Here is a 20,254-nt window from a genome sequence, read left to right as displayed (position 1 = left end):
TGTGATGGTAATACTTGGAAAAAAGTGTACGTGGATATATAATGCTAATAGCTGGAAAACTGTGTGAGTGGGCAAATTATTAGAATACTCAGGCAATTGTGTACCTTGGCAGATTATGCCAACAGCTATGTGTACCTATTCATATAATGTTGCCTAGCAAATGGTAAGAACAGCTTGTCAACTGATTTTAAAAAACTATCAAAAAGTGATTGTACATTCCTTAATACCACTGTAAAACCCTGCAATTATGTCAGAACTGTGCCATATAATGGCAGTACCCATTTAATGATAGAAATACTTGTCATGTGACACACAAATATCATGCCAATACCTGGCCAATGATTGTAACACCCGGGTAAGCAACACAGAAAACATGTTCACTTTAATAAATCCCATACCATTGACTTTGTTTATATTTCTTTATACAGTACTTGCTACTGCAGTTTTGCTATTTAATAGCACTGTAAATTACAGGTTTTTCTATTACTCATACTCATTTTATTGACTTAAGAGGTTACTGCAGCTGTTCTGTAAAGTCATAGGAAACATACAGCATTGTTTTAAATGTGCATACCATGTTTTGTCAATATCAATAAAGTGCATGTTCTTCCCTGTTTGGGGATGGAAATGCATATGAGACAGTAGTTGTTTGCACGGCTACTGACCCTGGATGAAAAATGCACAGAAGGCTCAATATTAACCTTCTTATGTTATGTTACTAATCTTTTCCAGTGAGGCGAATCACCATCATAGTAGTTCAAAAACCTCTGAGGCATATTTTGCCCCTGCCCGGGGCCACCAGACCTTAGTCAGCTGGAAGGAATAGCATGAGCAAGGGTACAGAAAAAGGGCAGGAAACGGGAAAATAGTTTGCAGACACGGGAAGGGAGTTAGACAGGTCTAAATGCTTGTATTCGTATGGATGCATGTTTGTCCATTATATATGAACTGTCTTCTAGAGAGGCGCTACAAAGAAGAGTATGTGTTGAGCTAATATATGCACTGGGATGCAAGGCAATTTCGGAGTATTATAAGACAGAGATTGAGTAGTGCTGAGTGCATTAAGGGTTCGCAAGCATGCTCTGAGAAGCCTGGTAGAGATATACATGCTGTGTTTATTTATGGTACCACAGGTCAATTCCCAAATTATAATTCTGGGGCTTCCAAGCCAACTCAAAGGGTGGCCTAATCCAAGAGTAAGACGTGTGAGACGTAAATGAAAGAGGGATGGCTAACGTAGTGCCAACATGGGGCTGAAGTGGGGCAAGGATCGTTATTGCAGGGGGATGGGACACTGGGGTCGCACAAGGTTTGAGTTACGGGGAAGGGAATTGGAAAGGAGCTTTGCAGAAGAGGGTGAGTAGGTAGGTGCAAGAAGGATGTCTCAGGAGCCCCCTTGAACAGGAGAACATGGGAGGGGGATCATGGAAGGGGGTATGGAATATTGGGGAAGGGGTGTCTATGGTGAATGAAATGGGTTTGAAAAGGGAATTAGTGGGGGAGGGTCAAGGGGGGCACATAAAGGGGTTCTGGTGGACACACTGACAAGGAGCGATCAAGGCGGGTGGTGGGGGTTGGCAGGTAAAAGGGGGTAAGTATAGGGTTCTACATCTGTTGAGCAGTTGCATACGTCAACCACCTGAGGCCGCAATATGCAACTGCTTGGGTGGAGGAACATTTGGGATTGCACATTAGTCCCGACATTTGGGTGACCAAATGTTCGAATATAAATTTCGGGACAGGCAACCAACATAAATGTAGGACCAACTTTTGATAGTGACTTCCACTTCAGTAGTGATAAAAGGGGTAGGCGGATTCCAGGTATTCACGTTGGACATAAAGTGCATGTAACTGGGAAGCTAAGGACACTAAATGCGAAGGGGCTTTTGCTACAATTCATATTTCACGCCTGTCTTTGAAACTTCTGCCCAGGCACACTCTGTGGCTCAACTAGTTAGTGCTACAGCTGTGAACCGGGAACCAGGGATGCAGTATTTAAGTGTTACAGTTAAATCACCAATTATAGCATGTATGTAGCGTGTAACAAATAAACTATTATGTTGATGTCTAAAATGCTTCATTGCAACCCATTTCTTCTGCGGGAGATCGTGCTCATTCCTGCTGGAAATGCAGCCACTGAAGTACCTCTTCCCAAAACCGGGAGAGAGTTTTTAAAGGACAAAAACTCACGGGAGGCGGAGGGGGTGTTCAGAGCACCTATTTCCCACTTTGTCCTGGCAACCTACCCGTCGACTAGCATTGGTTGAAAATTGGACATACATCCTGTCTTCCATGAGATGGTGGCAAGGTTTCTAAATATCTTTTGAGGGAAATACCAGCGAACACATGGAAAAACCTCTTGGCAGAAAACATTGAGCAAAAGATAACAATAACACTAAACAAGCAGGGCTTTTGACTTCCAACTACTCCAGCCAAATGTGTTGTCTAATCAATAATACAGAGATAAAAGCAGCTCCTCCTGCTCCTAGGTGGTCTATAGAAAACAGTTACAATTGCGCAATATAATGACACTCAAATTAACAACCTGTGTGCTGGGAACAGGAGTACCTTATTTGGGAACTTCTTCTATATTTCGGTTTTAGATATTCAACCCATGTGACAGGGTTGACCGAGTCCCCTCCGCACCTTAAACCACAAGATATCTTTATGAACATTTATTTTTACACATATATCAATCTAGGACATACTTAAATCACTGAATAACCTTTGAATGAAACTCTGTATCTGCAGGTTGCTTGCAAATCTTTCCCAGAGGTGCATAGCTAACCCATTTAGATGTCTTAGTGCTAGGAATCCCTGTACTAATCAGTTTATGACATACATCTCCCTATAAATGCAGTGTTTACACTGTGCTAAATATCAGTCATTTGCTTTTAGCTTTCTCAGTTTGGGCAGGTCAAGCGAAGTGATGCACAGCATTAGAAAGCGATGCACCCAGGATAACATAACTTGGTCAAGTAGGAATCTTAGTGTTTGAACTCAGGTGCGCTGTTCCAAAGTCGTCCTCTTAGTCCGTAGAGCACAACTCCTTCAGCATTATATACATTCCTGCACTTCTGAATGGCCAAAGGGAATGGCATGTGATGCGTGATACCGTCCTTATGTGGCAAAGCATGTGCAATAGCTGCGTTAGTTCCCATTGAGAGCATAACGTTGCGCCACTGCGCAAGTGTTGAATGACTACCACAGAGTCCTCCGCCAATTGCACCTGTGACACACACATGTAATGGACATATCGCTGCACAAGCCATGCCCGTGATACTGCTAAAGAAGTTGGCTCTGAATGGATCCCGTAGTCATTTCTTGATTACGTTAGCTCGGTTTTGCAATGGTTTTTCTGATAAAGTGACTATTGTCTTTGTATGTTTTTTTTACATTTTCGACAGTTTCGGCATGAACCACGATGGAATTGGAAACTCCTGTGGAACCAAAGGTCACGAGGCAGCCAAGCTCATGGCGGCCCACATCACTGCAAACACCAACCCCTTCTCCTGGTCAGCCTGCAGCCGGGACTACATTACCAGCTTCCTAGAGTAAGTGTTGCTCCAGGAACGTGATCTGCTACAGAATTTCACACTCCAGGTATAAGTAGTCACTGGAGAGATGGGGATTGCGTCTAGGATTTCACACTGCAGTCCCCACAGAGGCCCGGTGAATTCCTCTAGAATTCCAAGCCAGAAGCAATTAATACTGTCAGAGACGCAATGGTGAAGTGCAGCACGCCGTTCTACTTATTTGGCACACCTGTCTGTCACAACTGCTTTGAGCATGTCTGCTGGAGCTATTTCCTCTGGAGTGGGGAGGGTGTTAGTAGCAAGCACTGGTCCCAGTCATTCTGCTTCGTATCTACCCCCATTGTTCAGCAGAATATCCAATGGCATTTGAAAATATAAACTGTATTATCTGTGCAGAGTAAATCAAACTCTTATTAGGTATCAAGACTGATGGGGTCTAAAAGGATTTTTGTCAGAGGAACAGCGTTAAATGAGCATATATATATTTTATTTTTGGTCATTTATATGCTCACAGTGAGAACTGTTGTGCTGTTTACACGTTTTCATAACATGAGGTGTCATAATATTCCAATTCGTTGTGCACAGGTTGTGCATTCCTTCACTGACCACATTTCAAACTGAATGTGTGTTCGTTTCCAAAATTTCACAGCAACAAAAAGTAACGTACTGATTTATACTTTGTAAGGGGAGTTTTTTATTTTTATTTGCCCACCTCATTCATTTTCTTTATTCAATGTTTTTTCTTCTTTTCTTTTTTCAGATGCAAGAGTCATTAGTTCCCTCAGCATCTTTAACACATGGTGACAAAACAAACATTATACATAAAAATAGGAGGAGTAGACAGAAGGTCTGTAGCTCATATGGAAAACCACATATGCATACAAGTAGTGGGAGGAGGCAACAGAAACGGTTGTAGCTCCTGTAGATGTTCACATACTTCGTAAAATCAAAAGGCTAGTAAGTACAGGAAGCCACAATAAACTGTACACAACATCTAATGGAGCAAATAAACATATTCAACAACAACGTATTACATCTCCCAATGTGTGCAACAAAAAACATGAACCAAAACATAACATGAGTACATCAGTAACCATTAACACATACTGTGATCCATGTGTCCATATTATGAATCTGTATCAGTCATTTATACAATTTCATATGGGTTTCTCCTCCTAAAATGATTCTTTTAGGACTGTTGTGGGTCAGTGTCCCCAATTTTTGATTCACACCTAGTGTGACGGTCACGTGACCTATTCTTGATCTGTTTACACTGACACACTCGCTTGTCTTGCGATAGTTTCAGTGGTTGATATAGCTGGAGCTGGTAAACTTTCTGTTGCAGAGCAAAAGCTTTTGAAAATAATTGTTTAAGTATATGTCAGACCAGCAGCAGACTGATACTCGCTATCATGCTGTTGTGAGACCATAGGGGAGAATTAACCCAGTAAATACCCCGCACTCTAGGCATGTATTTATGTTATTTATATAGCACAAACCCAGCAAGCCAATATTACATTTCTAACATTGGGACACAACATCACATGAATTCAGGGAGATTTCTTACATTGTAACACAAAGTACACGCACACAGAATAAGTCCCGACGTTGATATATTGCCGATGGGGACTGCACAGATTGCCTGAATTAAGAAGTGTTTGCATTAGGTTGTATGGCAGTGGAAAAGACAGTTCTAAATATTCTGTGTTTATTAAGAAATCAGTATACATGGTAACATTAGTTTTAAAAATCTTCGGATATCAGATTTTTTAAAATGGGTTAAGGAATTGTTTGCTTTTAGATGCTATACTCTAGTATACTTGTAAACTTACCCATGCCTTGAGTACTGTTATCTGCGCTGTAATATTGCACAATATTGCAGTAATCCTGAAAGATTGATTTAATTTGTTCACATGATCCGTTACACATATACCACAGGCAGGGCTGGTCCTAGGAATTGCGGGACCAAGTGCGGCAGATTAATTTGTGTGCCCCTTAATTTGCATATGATGACATCAAAGGAAGTGACATCACTCCAACCTGTCCTCGGAAGGATGAAACTTGAGGGGATTGTCATCTGTGGCCAGAAGTTTAATCATAGATCTCAGCAGTAGGCACATTAACCCAATGGCTATCAATGCATATTGATTTATGGCACACTGAGTATAAAGTTACTTACTTGTCACCCTCATACACCTTTGCCCGACAACACACACATATACACTGGCTGTTTTATAGTAGACTATGTGCTTTACAAGTTCAATAATATAGCATAATGGGGCATAGCAAAGAGTTTCACTCATTTGCCTGTGGGGCAGTGCTGTAGATGGCCCATGTGAATTTGGTGACTGGCAGAAAAATGGGAACAAAGTTAATGATGGCTCTGCTGAGACCAACAAGGGATTACATTATTTGCCCAGAATCACACACTGTGGTTAAACAGTTAAACTGGGCTTTTAACACACTCTACAGTTCAGGCACTTGAACACATGCCTTCTAAACTCCACTTGTTCCAAATATAACAATTTTGGATTTTAAGACCCATGGGCATAATTTTAGGGGGGACAGGTGTATTTGTACCCCTCAACTTTCATGGCACACGATTTTGTCCCCATTCATTTGGCTGGGGCACTTTTCTTTTCAGACGTCATGTCCCCCCCAAAATTTTCAGCAAAGTTACTCCACTGTTAAGACCTACAATAATACTGTCTTATTGAGCAGCGCTCTGAAGTTTCCATGGCCATACCTGAGAAAGCCTCCCAATCCTGTTTATGCTCCGAATTCTCTGATGCATAGTTTTTACCTACATTTCAAATGGGTAAGAAAAAAACGCAAGTCCCAGAATCCAAAGGGGAAAAACAGGACTGGATGACCTCGCTCATGGCCATAGGAAACTTGAGAAATCTGATAGTTTACTTGCAAAATACACATCTCAAATGAAGGTAACCTACACAATATGTAAATTCTTAAAGAAACCTGTTCAGCCAAAAAAAATATTGTTGTAGCTTTAGAATCCACATGCTGACCGGAAAACTAGAAGCCCCAGAATTCAAAATAATACAAGCCTGAAAAATCGTTTTTTACAGCACTATTCACTTTCAGAATTACAGAAAAAAAGTTTAGTAACATTAATTGTATGAATATTACCTCTGTCACAAACCTACAGGGTGCTGTTGTGTATGGTGTTAAGAACATGTGTCAACTAATGCAAAGCAGTATCTTTTGTTGTATGTCAGTCATAGGCAGCATGACTAACATTTAAAATTGAGCTTTCTCTCCTTTTGCACATGTGTGGGCATTTGGCACTGATGGGAACCCTATTGGCTAGGTATCTGTGAGGGGTCTTTCAGATGGAAAGGTACCACCCATCATTGCCAAATGCCTAAACGTATGCAAAGTAATTGCACTGCTGGCAGTACTTTAAAGACCTGCAAAAATTGCAGGTTTTTAATGAACTGCCAGCACTCCTTTCCAGGACGCTCTGTGGACGGAGACAATTGGGTGGTGTCAATAAGCCCAATTAGCATTGCACATTTCTCCTAACAAGCAGATACAAAACGATCTTCCTGGTGAGAAAGAGGGTCAGTCTCTGCGCGGGAATTCATGAGCACGAGGCCAAGTACAGCTGCATTTGCTTAGCGCCAGCCCTGACAATAATCAGTAAAGAAAATAGCACTTGGTGCGGGTGAGGCAGCCTGAAGGCTGTTGCGCCAAAGTGGCTGCATGCTACTACCCTATCCACCGACAGGTCGACTTCTATCCTCTGCTCTGACTCTCCATCATGTCCAACCCCACTACTGGCACCATTAATTATAACAGGCGCACCTCCGCAACTGCACCATACCATCTTCTGCTTGCCGATGCAACCATGGAATGTGTGACGGTGCAGGCTTCCAAACGCCCCTCCCCGGATTCCATGGCAGACATCTTTGTTTGGGCAGTGCTTTCCTTTCTTCTAAGGGAACAGTTTATTTCAACTGCACACACTATTAGCACTTGAGTGTGATGCTGGGACACGTATAGCTCTAATGAATCCTTCAGGGATGGGTGATTCAATAGCTGGTAATGGCGGCCAGATCAGCTTAGGCCAGTGGTCAATTATTGGTTACGAGAAACCCATGTGGTAGTCATTAACGCTATACAATAATTTGTACGTGAGGGGGTTGAGGTAGAGTGGTTTCTGTGCTTCTTAATAAATTCCTTGTAAACTTCTTGTAAAAGACAGCAGCTTTCTATTGATTAGTGGCACTCTTTTCGGTGTCCACCATTACAAAATAAAGATTACCGTCTATTTATCAGCGTTGCAATTCGAGTTTCAAGCAAATTAATTGTAATGTTTGTATTTTTCAAATATTACCTTTATTTATTTGGTAACAGTATAGTCCATGTTGCTGAGGTACGACGTCCTTTCGCTGCGTGATGTTTTTTCATGGTGTTTTTTACCGCGAATTTTTTTTCTGGAAAAAAACATGTCATTTTTTAGAAAATGGGGGGTTAGGGCGTTGGGGGTTTTGTAAAAAAAATCGTGGTAAAAAACAACGCGAAAAAACATCCCGCGATGAAATGACATGGATCCGTTGCTGACACGTGTGTTTCACACCAGTGTAGGAATTCATGGTTATATATGATATTACTGAAGCAAATTTCAGAGTGGTACATTTCATCGTGACCAAAATACCTAAAAATACTGAATTTTATTTAATTTTTTTTAATTTGGGGAGTCCTCCCCTAATCCCCCCGATTTTCTATCCTTATAACGCCACCCCAAACCCATCTTGACCCATTTTAACGCCTTAGCCCTCTACCCTACATATATTTATTTAATATTTTCGGTATTTTTAGGTATTATGGTCGTGATGAAATGTGCTTCGGTACACTACTTGTTTTTCTTTGCACAGCAGGTTTCTGCACGCATTTAATTCCATGAATTGGCCACCCAGTGCAACTGTTTGCATCTGCGCAATGCTCTTGCTCATGCTAACTACTTAGCGCAAACCTAGCGCTTTTTTTGTAAATTAGGCCCTATATCTTTTCATCTTCATAATAGAGGTGGTGATGGAAATAAAGTTAACCTTATTCGAATCTGGTCATGCTGTTGAATGTGTAAATACTGCACCTGGTGATTCAATGCAAATATCTCCGGAATTCATAACATTTAATCAGTGTTGTAGGTGTACAGATCTGACTAGAAATAGTGATTTAAAGAATAGTTCTACATCGACCTATGATATTTGCTTCCATTTGTATTTGGAACCTTACATTTCCTGTATTACTTCGCAATCTGAGAATGTGTCTTGAAGGGAAGCAGCTTGATTTGAGAGCAGAATTTCAGCAGAGATCAAATGAAATGATGTTAAGAGATTTAAATCTCCTGCACTTGAGAGCAATTCATTTCCAGGCAGAAAGATTGAAAGATTTGGTGGTTCACACTTTAGCAGACATTTGCTGTCAGGCTACTTCATAGACAGCCTTGACATGGATTCGGCTAGAAAGAGGACAGGGCTCAAACGCTGCTCCTCAGCAATCTGACACCAGGCGCTTAGGCATCATTGAGGGCGAAGGGAGCCACTTGTGAAATCTAATGGGTTTTCCTAATAGGATTCAAGCAAACAATGGAGTGGAGAAAATGGCACGTGTACATCTCGCTCATAACGTGTATTCTGTATTCATGTACTACCAGTAAATCTGGCCCTGTGTATATACTTTGTGTAACCTGTATTTAAGAGTATGCGCCCGGTTGCCCATTAGCCTGGTGCACTTTACAAATAAACAAAACTTCAAACTTCAAACATCTAATGTAGGAAAGCAGATCATTTAATGGGATTTTGCTTTCATTTCCCTTTAAATGAAAAAGTATGCTACGAAGTTGTACAACTTTGCCCTGAAAAAATAATTTTATTTTGGCAAAAGCAAACTCGAACATTTGGCACAGACATACAAGTGCTGATATATTTCAGTAGATCGCAGGACTTTTTTGTACAATACAGGCTTATGAATTACTCAACATTTGGGAAGTCCACAATGTGAAAAGTAGGCATTTGCTCTGCTTTGCCCAAATTACTTCAAATCATTAAGAATGTGTGTGTAGGCCTAAAAGACATCTTACCATAGTGCCTTAGCCTGTTGATGACTCACTTTATGTTATGAATTCTACAGCCTCACGTGACTTATCTGAAAGGCAATGGATTTTACATGAGAAAAGTATATCATTAAAACTTGACAGTCTGGTGTCCTTATCTAAAAAAAATGTAATCTGGTCAAGGCCTGTGGGGTGGGGAGCTTCACTACCAGCGAACTATCACATGTAAAACCGTATGCATAATTCTGGTGCAGTATCTTGTTCCCTGTGCAACCTTAATGCTATGTCGATTTAAGTCTGCAATGGTAATTCAAATCATATTTCTTTATCGTCTCAGTTTTCAGTGTTACTGCCAGATGTTGTCGCATCTTGAAGTCAATCAAATGATTAGTGGCAGACCTCAACACTGTGTGGTTTGGCTAAGGCATTGTTTTTAGATTTAGCAAACCCGAAAGCACACTTTTACAAAAATGATCAAATGATTCTCACTGGTAGGGTGTTATTTAGGATGGGTGCATTGGCCCACTCTCCTAATTGTGTATTTGAGAACTACTGCTTCCTGATACAATTCGTTGTACTGTATGATGCTCTTTGTGCTGCTCGGCTAGTCAATAGATGACCTAATAATACCTTTGATCCTTTATGTTGAACAGTTCGGGCCGTGGTACATGCCTTGATAATGAGCCTCCCAAGCGTGACTTTCTTTATCCAGCTGTGGCGCCAGGTCAGGTGTATGATGCCGATGAACAGTGTCGTTTCCAGTATGGAGCAACATCGCGGCAATGTAAATATGGGGTAAGAAAGTTTAATCCTCGTATTGAGAGTTGTGCTTAGGTATTGCTTAAACTTCTTCTTTTAAATTACCGTGTTTAACTTAATACAACTGTTACAAGCAAGACCGATTTTAAATTCTACTCTCAATTGCGCACACTTACAATTTACATGTGAGAAAAATGTTTGCATATTTTTTTTGTATTTGATAACATGTGCATATGTTTATGTATCTATGAAGTTAGACCGCAAAGCTAGTGTGCATGGAGAATCTTTGTGACTGGCATGTTTTAAGTGCATGACATGTTTATTATTACATAATATAATAAACTGTGGCATACCCTTCGTCCCTTTCATAATTTTCATTCTAATTTTATACAAAAATGGCTGCCCTTTGTCCATCCATCAAAAAAGTGGATTTCTTCTGTAAAACTCCCTTTTGGATAATGGGTGAACGAACAAACAAATCTACACTTGCTGATTATTTGCCAAGTCATAGTGCCAGGGCAACATACATCCATCCACAGGTTTTCCTGGTGAGGATGTTTGGTGAAACTTTGTGCTTATTAGACAGGTAGAAATGCTGCTGATGCTGTCTCAGAGTTGAATAGCGGCATCTGTTAAAATAAACAGTAGTGAGTGTAGACAATGTTGTGTATCCTCTCTCAATTCTTACTTACATGTTTGAAATTCATATCTATACCTTTTTCATTTACCTACTTTTTGAAGAGGTTCTTTGACTCTACAGCAATTGTTGTCCCCTCGTCCCGTTGGCACAGTAACGAATTCTCCACAGGCATTGTGAGACTTGCTACAGCAAATAAGTGGTGGACGATATTGCTTTATTCAAGCACACATCATATCACTGTAGCGGGATTGGTCTATTGGCGCAATTGAGTCTCCTTCTTTTAGAATTGTGCTCATAAATTAGGAGGAGAAACACAGTTGTGTAGTAGACTCTGTTGGAGATGGCATGCCTATATTTCATGTTTTAAATTTCTCACCCCTAGATATCTGTTGAAATTGTTCATTGAAAAATGGAAACTGAAGTAAAAATGAAATTTTGAATAAGCAATGCCACATCACCCAAAATATACATAAAAGATATGATTTTTTTCAATGTTCGGATGTACAGTAAAAACATGGTTATCCGACACCCCATTAACTGTAACTTTCTATTAACCGCTGGCATCTCCTTTTCCAGTAATAGTAATGTTTCCGGTTAAAAAAATACGGCATAATAAAATATCAGAGACGAACCACAGAGGAAACAGGGCAGGAACTTTGGTTATCTGACCTGCTTGCTTTGTTACCTGGCTTGGAATACCGACATTCAGTTAACCAGACTTTTTAATTATCCAGTACCATTGGGTTTGTAATGGTGCCACATAACAGAGCTTTTACTGTTCTGGTATTTTCAATTCACGAAAGGGTATGTTGTTACTTAGCTGCACCGACTCTCTTTCAAATCCGGCTTGGGGGAGGACATGTAATTTAATTTCTGAAAATGCACCTGACAATTGTTAACATTGATTGATGTTTTGCAGATAGTTTAGTTAGTAAATATAGGTTTTAAAAATATGCCAAATCAGCTTTAATCATGGGTGTTTGGCATGCTTACTTTTTTATTAAAGCGAAATGTACAAATTATTCACTATAAAAGACTAATTTTAGGCATTAAAGACACGTTTGAAGAAGTGTGATGAATTTAAAAAAAAATGGGTCTATTCTTCCCTACTTGAGAGTTTTAAAAAAGTTAGCACTTTAGTGGGCAAACATGTGCTTTTGTTTATATTTTTCAATGTTGTTAATAACTATTCTCAAATATGCACAACAATGTATTAGAAGATTATATTGCATTATTTAAGTAATTATCATGGTCTTTTGGGGATAGGCACAGAGTTGGGGTGAGAAAAAGGGCTGTGTTGATGTGTGGGGTAGAATCTTGAAATGAGAAAACCTTTATTTTTGGCACTTAAGGAATGAGAAATATTATTATATAAAGATGTCTTCATCATTGGTTTTATAGAGATGTGAAGATGTATATTGTTCATTTTGTTAATAACTATGTACACAAGTTTATAAGTAGCCTCTTGTGGGTTTACTTGGTTATTTAAAAGTAGATCATTATTGTATTTATTGATATTTGGAATAGTACAATTGCCCTGATTATGGGCGAGCATGCTGCACAGTTTGAATAACTTTGGTGATGTTTACCCGTCGTATTACGGGATTTGTACACATCTCAGTATAGCCATGCCTCATCTCTTTGAGCCGTCTGATGCTTTGGGAGTAGAGGTTTGCTTTTGTCCTTAAACAGATGGAGGAGGGTAATGTGGGTTTCCATATGTCAAAATATATTGATCCGCTCAGGCCTCTCACACTTGTTTTCAGTTAAAAGAGAGTAAGAAATAATTTCATTTATTTCAAATAATTATTTTCACAGGCGCTACAATTCTTCGGCCGTAAATTCTTATGTTCGTAAATAGAGTGAGAGTATTTTTATCAAGTGACCTCAAATAAAGGCTCTGCATATAATGTAGCGCTTTGTCAAATCAAATGATCTACCAATTAAATGTGATATATTTCTTTAAACATATGCCCTATCTTGACCAGGCATAAACAAAGGCTCACTATTATTCTACTGGACACCGTGAGTTAGTAATGTTTTAATAACAATGGAAGCAAGCGAAATAAAATCATGTTCTGGTTGTCCACCATATTTATGCTGTGAAGCGCCTCTATCGTTCAGTGAGAATGGATTTTGTTTTCTTTTTAATTCAAATAAATGGCCATTATTGGATTAATTGACTTCAATGATGTGTGTTTTTTTGTGTAAAATGTATTCCAAACGTATGGATCACAGACAAAATATATGTGAAAACTGTAAGGGATTAGCTGTGATATAACAGGATATAACTACAGAGAATCGAGTGTGGATTCCAGTGTACAGCATAGATAGACCTCACAAGAGTGGGTAGTAGTTTTGTCTAACTTGCACACATTGCGGAGCACAGACTATTCAGTCTACACTTATTTGAAAAAAAGTTTTGTCCCTCTCCTTCCTTCTCCTCGCCCTCATCCTCTCCTCTGGTAATCTTCCGGCTCTATCAGAAATGCCGTCAGGCCTAGTACGTCAGTCACCTGTGTGTTCTCATTCCTTCCTACCCACCTCCTCCCTTCCTTATCTTTGTCTTTGGAAAATGTGTGGGGCTAATCCACACACATGTTCCTATGCTCACAACATGACAAAAGCATAGACCTGTGTACCCAGGCGTGGACACAGCCTGCAGGTGCAGTCCGAACTGTTATATTTAGATGGAATTTGACAGCCAGCAGAACACAATGACATCTCCAGGAAGTGGGAGGGCCAAACCTCCCCTGCCATGGACAGCCTGATTAACTGACAAAGGCTCCATGGAACCACCCTGCTCTTTTGTTAGGCCCTGCAGCTGGTGGCAGCAATAAACATACCAACAGAGGGTACTTCAAACAGACCCCCAGGGGGCCTGACTGCAGAGGGTAACAAAGGAGACAAGAAACCCAACAACCTTTCATATGCAACTGTGTCAACCTGAAGCCAGCTCCCGCCTCTCAGTATCAAGGGCAGTGAACTGTCATATCTGGGTCTGTTGTTTACAGTAGGCCACCCCGCTAGAGGTACGAGAATGCGGTTTGCAGGAGCCAGAGTGTCTGGTCTCGCTGCAGCAGCAAGGGAGACCTGCTGCCTTAACAAGGACCACAGTGAGAACCATTAAACGGAGAGACTCTTTCAAAACAACAGACAGGAAGATAGGTGGGTGTCACAAGGGAGTGAGCACAGAGCTTTTTCTGTTGAAAAAAGGATTCTGCCATTCAGCCGGTCAAGTGGCACAGTGAGTAGAGCACTCGCTTTCACATCCGTGCAGAGCCTGCTAACGCAGGTTTGAATCCCGGCAGGGCCAAACTCAGCCTTTCATCCTTCCGAGGTCGATAAATGAGCACCACACACCGTGGGTAATAATAAGCAGTGCTCAGATACCCGAGGGCTCATAGCGCTATATATAAATGCCAAATTATTAAATTATTATTAATTAAATTATTATTATTATTTTAGTTATGGGGCACACCTTGTTCCTGTTTTCACCCCTTTACCTTTTCTGTTGCAAAGCACTCTGGTCATGACCTCACACATACAGGAGATTGTTGGTACCAGGATTGGTTCATTAAAGTAGGCTAAGCCTACACCAATCACTATGGCCCTACCTTGCTTTAAAAGAGGGCTGAGCCCTTCTTTTGGGAGATCATCTGAAGGCTTCACCTGAGGCAGAAAGAAGAATTCATCCTTGGACCCTGGCTGAAGGTATAGCCTACTTTACATCTTCTGGCAATGACGGAAGGCCTGAATTCCCAAAGAGGGATGTAAGATCCTTCCCCTAAACATCTCTCGGGGAACAGAGGGAGATCTAGAACTCAGAGGGCCCTCCAGCCGCTCCAGAACCGGTACCCAGCCAACACACAGCGTGCCCTGCTAGGATCTGCAGCAAGCTTCCTAGTTAGGAAGTGCCAGAAGGTCTTTGAACCTACAACCAAGAACAAGACAGCTGTCTGCAACACACTCCACAGCTGTGGCCCATCCGCCTTGAAGAAGCTGGAAGAAGTGCCTTGACGAGCATCTACCGACGTCCGCCATAAAGGACATTTTCGAGCCAGTCGAGTTCCTCGTGCTGCAACCGACTGTAATGCTGACCGTTGTCAAGCTGCAGCAGTTACTTAAAGACATGTGAGATGCCTCGACCAGTGCTTAAGAACCACTGTACAGCACTGAAACAACAATTCCTGACCCGGAGCCATCATGTAGGCCAGCTTGCAGCGTGCGTCCAGCTTCGCTCGCTGAAACAATCTTGCTGCTTGATACCTGCAGCTGACTTCTGTCTTGAACACTGTCACAGAAGCCTGCAAAGTGCCCTGAAGCTGACTCATCCCTGTCGAGCTCCAAGAACACCTGAAGCACTTTGTGGTTCTATACCCCTGATCCTTCCCAGAAGACCACTAGAGACATGTTAAGCTCCATTGCTTCCTTGCTGCTGATGCTAAGAAACCTTACACTGATAGGGTTATTAACCATACCGACTACCCTCCTGTCAGCATCCCTTTTCCTTCTTTGAAACTGTCTGTCCTCTGCATTCCTTTGCAGGGTGGGTTGTATTTCATAGTGTTGATAGAATTGTATGTTGTGATATAAATAAAGTAGACATTTTTGATACCTCCTTGATTGGACAGTCCCTTTTGTCATTGGGTAATAATTATATTTATGATGTGTTGCAACTAACCAACGATCCATGACCTTTCAGAGATAAGCCTGCTGTTCCTCCCACGTTACCAACATAGGACAAGGAGGTTTATAATTTGCTGGTTCGTTCAATCTGTTTGGATTCCTGTTGGTGTATTAGAAGTGTAGGGCTGATTGATGCTTTAGAAACCGATGTTCACCCCTGGACCACTGGTACCCCTGAAGTTGATCCATCACAGTTGTTCTTAGTTTCACAGTGGTACAATTTATGTATGGTGTACTATAATGCACGGTTTGCGCTCAGTTAGTGATTTGTCATTGTTCTTCTTGTAAACTGCTCACAAGTATATGGGGATTTAATTTTCTGTGGAGGTGATTCATTTGTGGGCTATATTTCATTGTTTAGGCTTGCATTAGTCACGACTGATGGGAAATATGACTCTAAAGATGTTACTCTGAGTAACTCTGACTCACCCTTGACTTAACCCAGGAGAGAGCTTACTCTCAGTAAGTCTGACTTACTATGTATGCCCAAGTCAGGAATATGTGAGTTACTCATAGTACCTTCATTAGTATTTAGATAGCTCTCTCATGGAACATCCCCAGGGAAAGCCCCAACATGCGGGCTAATTAGGCAACCATGTGAATCAATCAAAATTTCGCATTTGTCCTATTCCTAAATACTCAGAATGAGGTTTTAAGGAATGGGTTATTATTTAACCGATTGTTTCTCAGTAAGATAACCATATTGAAGAGGCACTGGGAACGTTCTTATTTCAATCTGTGCTCATGCTGACATGGGCTTATTTCATTCTTAAAATTCATCCGGTTTCCCTTCATTACATTAGATTAAGAATTCCTATGATGCCAAATGCCCAGAGGCATAAACCCACTTTGGATCACCTGGGGCATTTTGCAATTCAAAATACTTAATTAAATCAAAAGTGTCCTCTTGAACTCGGGCCATCCGATTCTGCAAATGGGAACATTAAAAACTTAGTTTTGCATTATAACTAGAAAACGTGCTCCATACAGTGTGACTTGTAACGTCGTTCAATAGTTTTAAAGGGGCTACAATATATATTTAGGGTTTCACTAGTAACATTGTTTATTTTGCGAGAATACATAATAATAAATGTAATTCATCAAACGCCTCGGTGAATACAAGGAGGGCACTGAATTAAAATAGAGACTGATCTGCTTCATTGGTTGCCTGATGCCCTGCTCCCTAACAACCTTCACCTCGATCACTGGACCGCAACACAGCACGTTAAGGGATGACAGTTCAATGCTGTACCACCCATACAATTTCGAACAAGCAATAGACGCCAATGCTAGTTGACCACAGTGATAGGCTTACAAGTTGATATGTTCTTCTGTAATGATACGCCAAATAGGAACCTTGCAACACTGCAACGTTGAATGATACACTAACATACTGTGCTAGATTAAAAACCTGATAAACACTGATTGTTGGCCGCATGGATTGTTTGCAACTGTGATATGTTACCAATGTATAGTCTCTGTACTGATAGTTTGCTGTGCTGATGGTTTGCCACACTGATAGTTTGCAGCTAGGTTATTTTGCCACTGCAATATTTTGCCAATGTGATGTTTTGCCAATGCAGTATTTATCCACCCTGAAAGTGTACGACTGGGATATTGTTTCACTGCAATAGTTTGCCTCTGTGTTATTTTTCCAGTGCAGTAGTTTGCCACATTGATAGCTTGCCATACAGATAGTTTTCAACTGGGATATTTTGCCATTGTGATATTTTGCAACTGTAATATTTTGCCAGTGCAGTAGTTTCACACTGTAATAGTTTGCAACACTGAACGTTTGCCACACTGATAGTTTGCAACTGTGATATTTTGCCAATCGGATAGTTTACCATACTCAAATGTTTGCCACTGTGATATTTTGCCATTGGGGTCGTTTGCCACATTGATAGTTTGCCATGCTGATTGTTTGCCATGCTGATATTTTGCCCTTGCCCCCCGGATAGTTTGCAACGCCAATAGTTTACAACTGCGCCATTATGATGTTCAGACAATTAGGTAGTCTGCCACACTGAATGTTTGCAACTATGATATTTTGCCACTGCAACATTTTGCCATTGTGATGTTTTGCCAGTGAGGTATTTTGCCACTCTGTGGTTTACAACTGTGATATTTTTCCACTGTGACACCTTTGCCAATGTGGTAATTTGACACACTGATAGTTTGCAGTTGTGATATTTTTCCTATTTGGTACGTTGTCACACTGACATTTTGCATCTGTCATAATTTGCCACTGCAACATTTTGCCATTGTGATGTTTTACCAATGTGGCAGTTGCCACACCGAAAGTTTGCAACTGTGAGATTTTGCCTGGGCTATATTTTGCCACTGTTATATTTTGCCATTGTGGTATTGTGCCACCCTGACAGTTTGCCCCGCTGAAAGTTTGCCACACTGATAGAATGCAACTGTCATATGTTGCCGCTCTGATATCTTGTCACTGTTATATCTTGCTAATGTGGAAGTTTGCCCCACTGATAGTTTGCCACACTGATGGTTTGCCACACTGATGGTCTTCCTCACTGTTTACCATTGTGATATGTTGCCATTATTATGTTTTGCTGCTGTGATATTCTGCTGCTGTGATGTTTTGTCGCTGTTACAGTTTGCCACAGTGACAATTTGTTACACTGATAGTCTGCCGCCCTGGTATTGTGCTGTTCAGATAGTATTCAGTTACCCTCTGACATTGTACCCCTGTGATATTGTGCCCCTCTGATATTGTACCTCTGTTGACATTGTGCCAAGGTTGATATTCTGCCCCGTTTGATATACTGCCCATTTGACACTCTGTCACAGTGATATTATCTCACTACCATAGGCTGCCGTCCTGATAATCTGCCTGTTCAGTGATTTGCCACTCTGTTACATTTGATACCTCTCTGATTTGGAGACACCTCGACTACAACACGGCCAAAGCCCCTGGATCTTCCCTGGATCTTCCCCAGCTGCCCTAAATATAATCACCACTAAAGGCTTGCAGAAACCTCACTGAATTACCAACCCATGAGCAACAAGCGACTGAGACTCTGTTCACTGGGATACATGCCAGTTTGATACATGGCCACTGGAACACCTGGCCCCATGGAACACATGGCTTCTTGAACACTTGGATTTATAGTCACGGAATACTTGGCCACTGGTAACACTTAATCACAGGAACACTTGGCCACTGTGTTACTGGGCCACTGGGGTAGTTTGGCTCGTAGTTTGGCTCATGAGACAGATGGCTACTAATATTCCATCCTCCCATTTAAAAAATAGTAAAAGTAATTTCTGCCCACCCCAACAAACTGCCGCTTGAATACTGGCCACTTGGACACCCAGCAATTGGGACAGCCAGCCACGGAGACACCTTATCTCTCATAATCTCACCCACTGGGCTACATGCCATTGGGTCTTTTACCATTGAGATAATCTACTTGCAATATTCATGGATAATTAAAACTAAATAAGGATACCCGAAACCCAAACAAGATATAGACAACCCGCCGGCAATGGCAAAACCAAAAGCACAAACCTCACCGAAATGCCAATATCAAGGAAAGACTGCCAGACAAGAACTACCCATAAAGGAGCAAGCTCCAGTGAAGAGAACAAAAAACCTACTACCTCAAGGAATCAAAAAACACAGAGAAACCCTGCACTAAACCTCTTCATGAAAGAGATAGCCCTTTCACAAAAAACACAACCAAAATCGCTGTATGTCTCGCACTACCTATCTGCCTACAAACCATCTCAACCAGCAATGCAAAGGCATTTCAACCACACAGTGAGAGATGAAGCAAAAACCACTGATGGCTTTTAAAGGGATCAAAGAAGTAGAATTGGATAAACACACTGTTCATCATCTGGTGAGATGACAGGATTCAACATTGTGTACCCGCATCCAACCCGAAGACAACAAAGATCAGACTCACAATCTACACAAGCTATTCAATGAAGAAATGGAAACAACAGAGATCCTCACCACATCCCACACACCAAAGTCAACCACAGTAACCAAAAGCAGGAACCAATCTCACCAGTCAACGTATTGACACAACCCTCAAAGGACAAACAAACCCTTGAAAACAAAAGATTCACTGCAACTGGTCAATGCCAGATCAATGTCAAAACATAGCACAGAAATACATGATCTCCTCAGCGAAGGTGGAGCTGACATCCTCTTGCTCAGAAGCCTGGCTAAGCGAGGACTTCAAAGTAGTCATTCACAAATCCTTCCTGAACAACTTCAAACTCAGGAAAAAGAGGAGGTGGCTGTTCTGTTGCATACAAAGGCAATATAAAAATCACAACTGTACCATCAATAAATATCCCAAATTTTGGATCACTCTTCCTCCACCTACCTATGGATCATCAAACCAATCTTTCAATCCTACTCGTGTACAGCCCAGCCACCTACAATTTGTCTTTCACCGAGACATTTATAGATGCCATAATCAAAATTGCAAAAAAGCTCGACCACCTGACCATACTAGGCGATTTCAATTTCTGGTTTGTGGTTTGAAGAAGAAAACACCAACTCTTCCAAGT

At 41.1% G+C, this 20,254-nt stretch overlaps 1 protein-coding gene across 1 annotated transcript in view; it reads left to right on the top strand.

The window, feature by feature from the left end:
- Positions 1-20,254, top strand: part of ADAMTS6 (ADAM metallopeptidase with thrombospondin type 1 motif 6) — a 2,426,739-nt gene that overhangs the window by 1,139,100 nt on the left and 1,267,385 nt on the right. Inside the window, exons 10-11 of the mRNA XM_069627350.1 lie at positions 3,408-3,554; positions 10,269-10,410. Of these exons, the coding sequence (XP_069483451.1) occupies positions 3,408-3,554; positions 10,269-10,410 (289 nt within the window). The remainder of the gene's footprint in view (positions 1-3,407; positions 3,555-10,268; positions 10,411-20,254) is intronic.

This window comes from Ambystoma mexicanum, chromosome 6p, assembly GCF_040938575.1.
Source record: "Ambystoma mexicanum isolate Mex_15411 chromosome 6p, UKY_AmexF1_1, whole genome shotgun sequence".
Lineage (NCBI taxonomy): Eukaryota > Metazoa > Chordata > Amphibia > Caudata > Ambystomatidae > Ambystoma > Ambystoma mexicanum.
The sequence above is the reverse complement of the archived record's forward strand: the minus strand, read 5'-3'. Positions and strand labels throughout refer to the sequence as shown.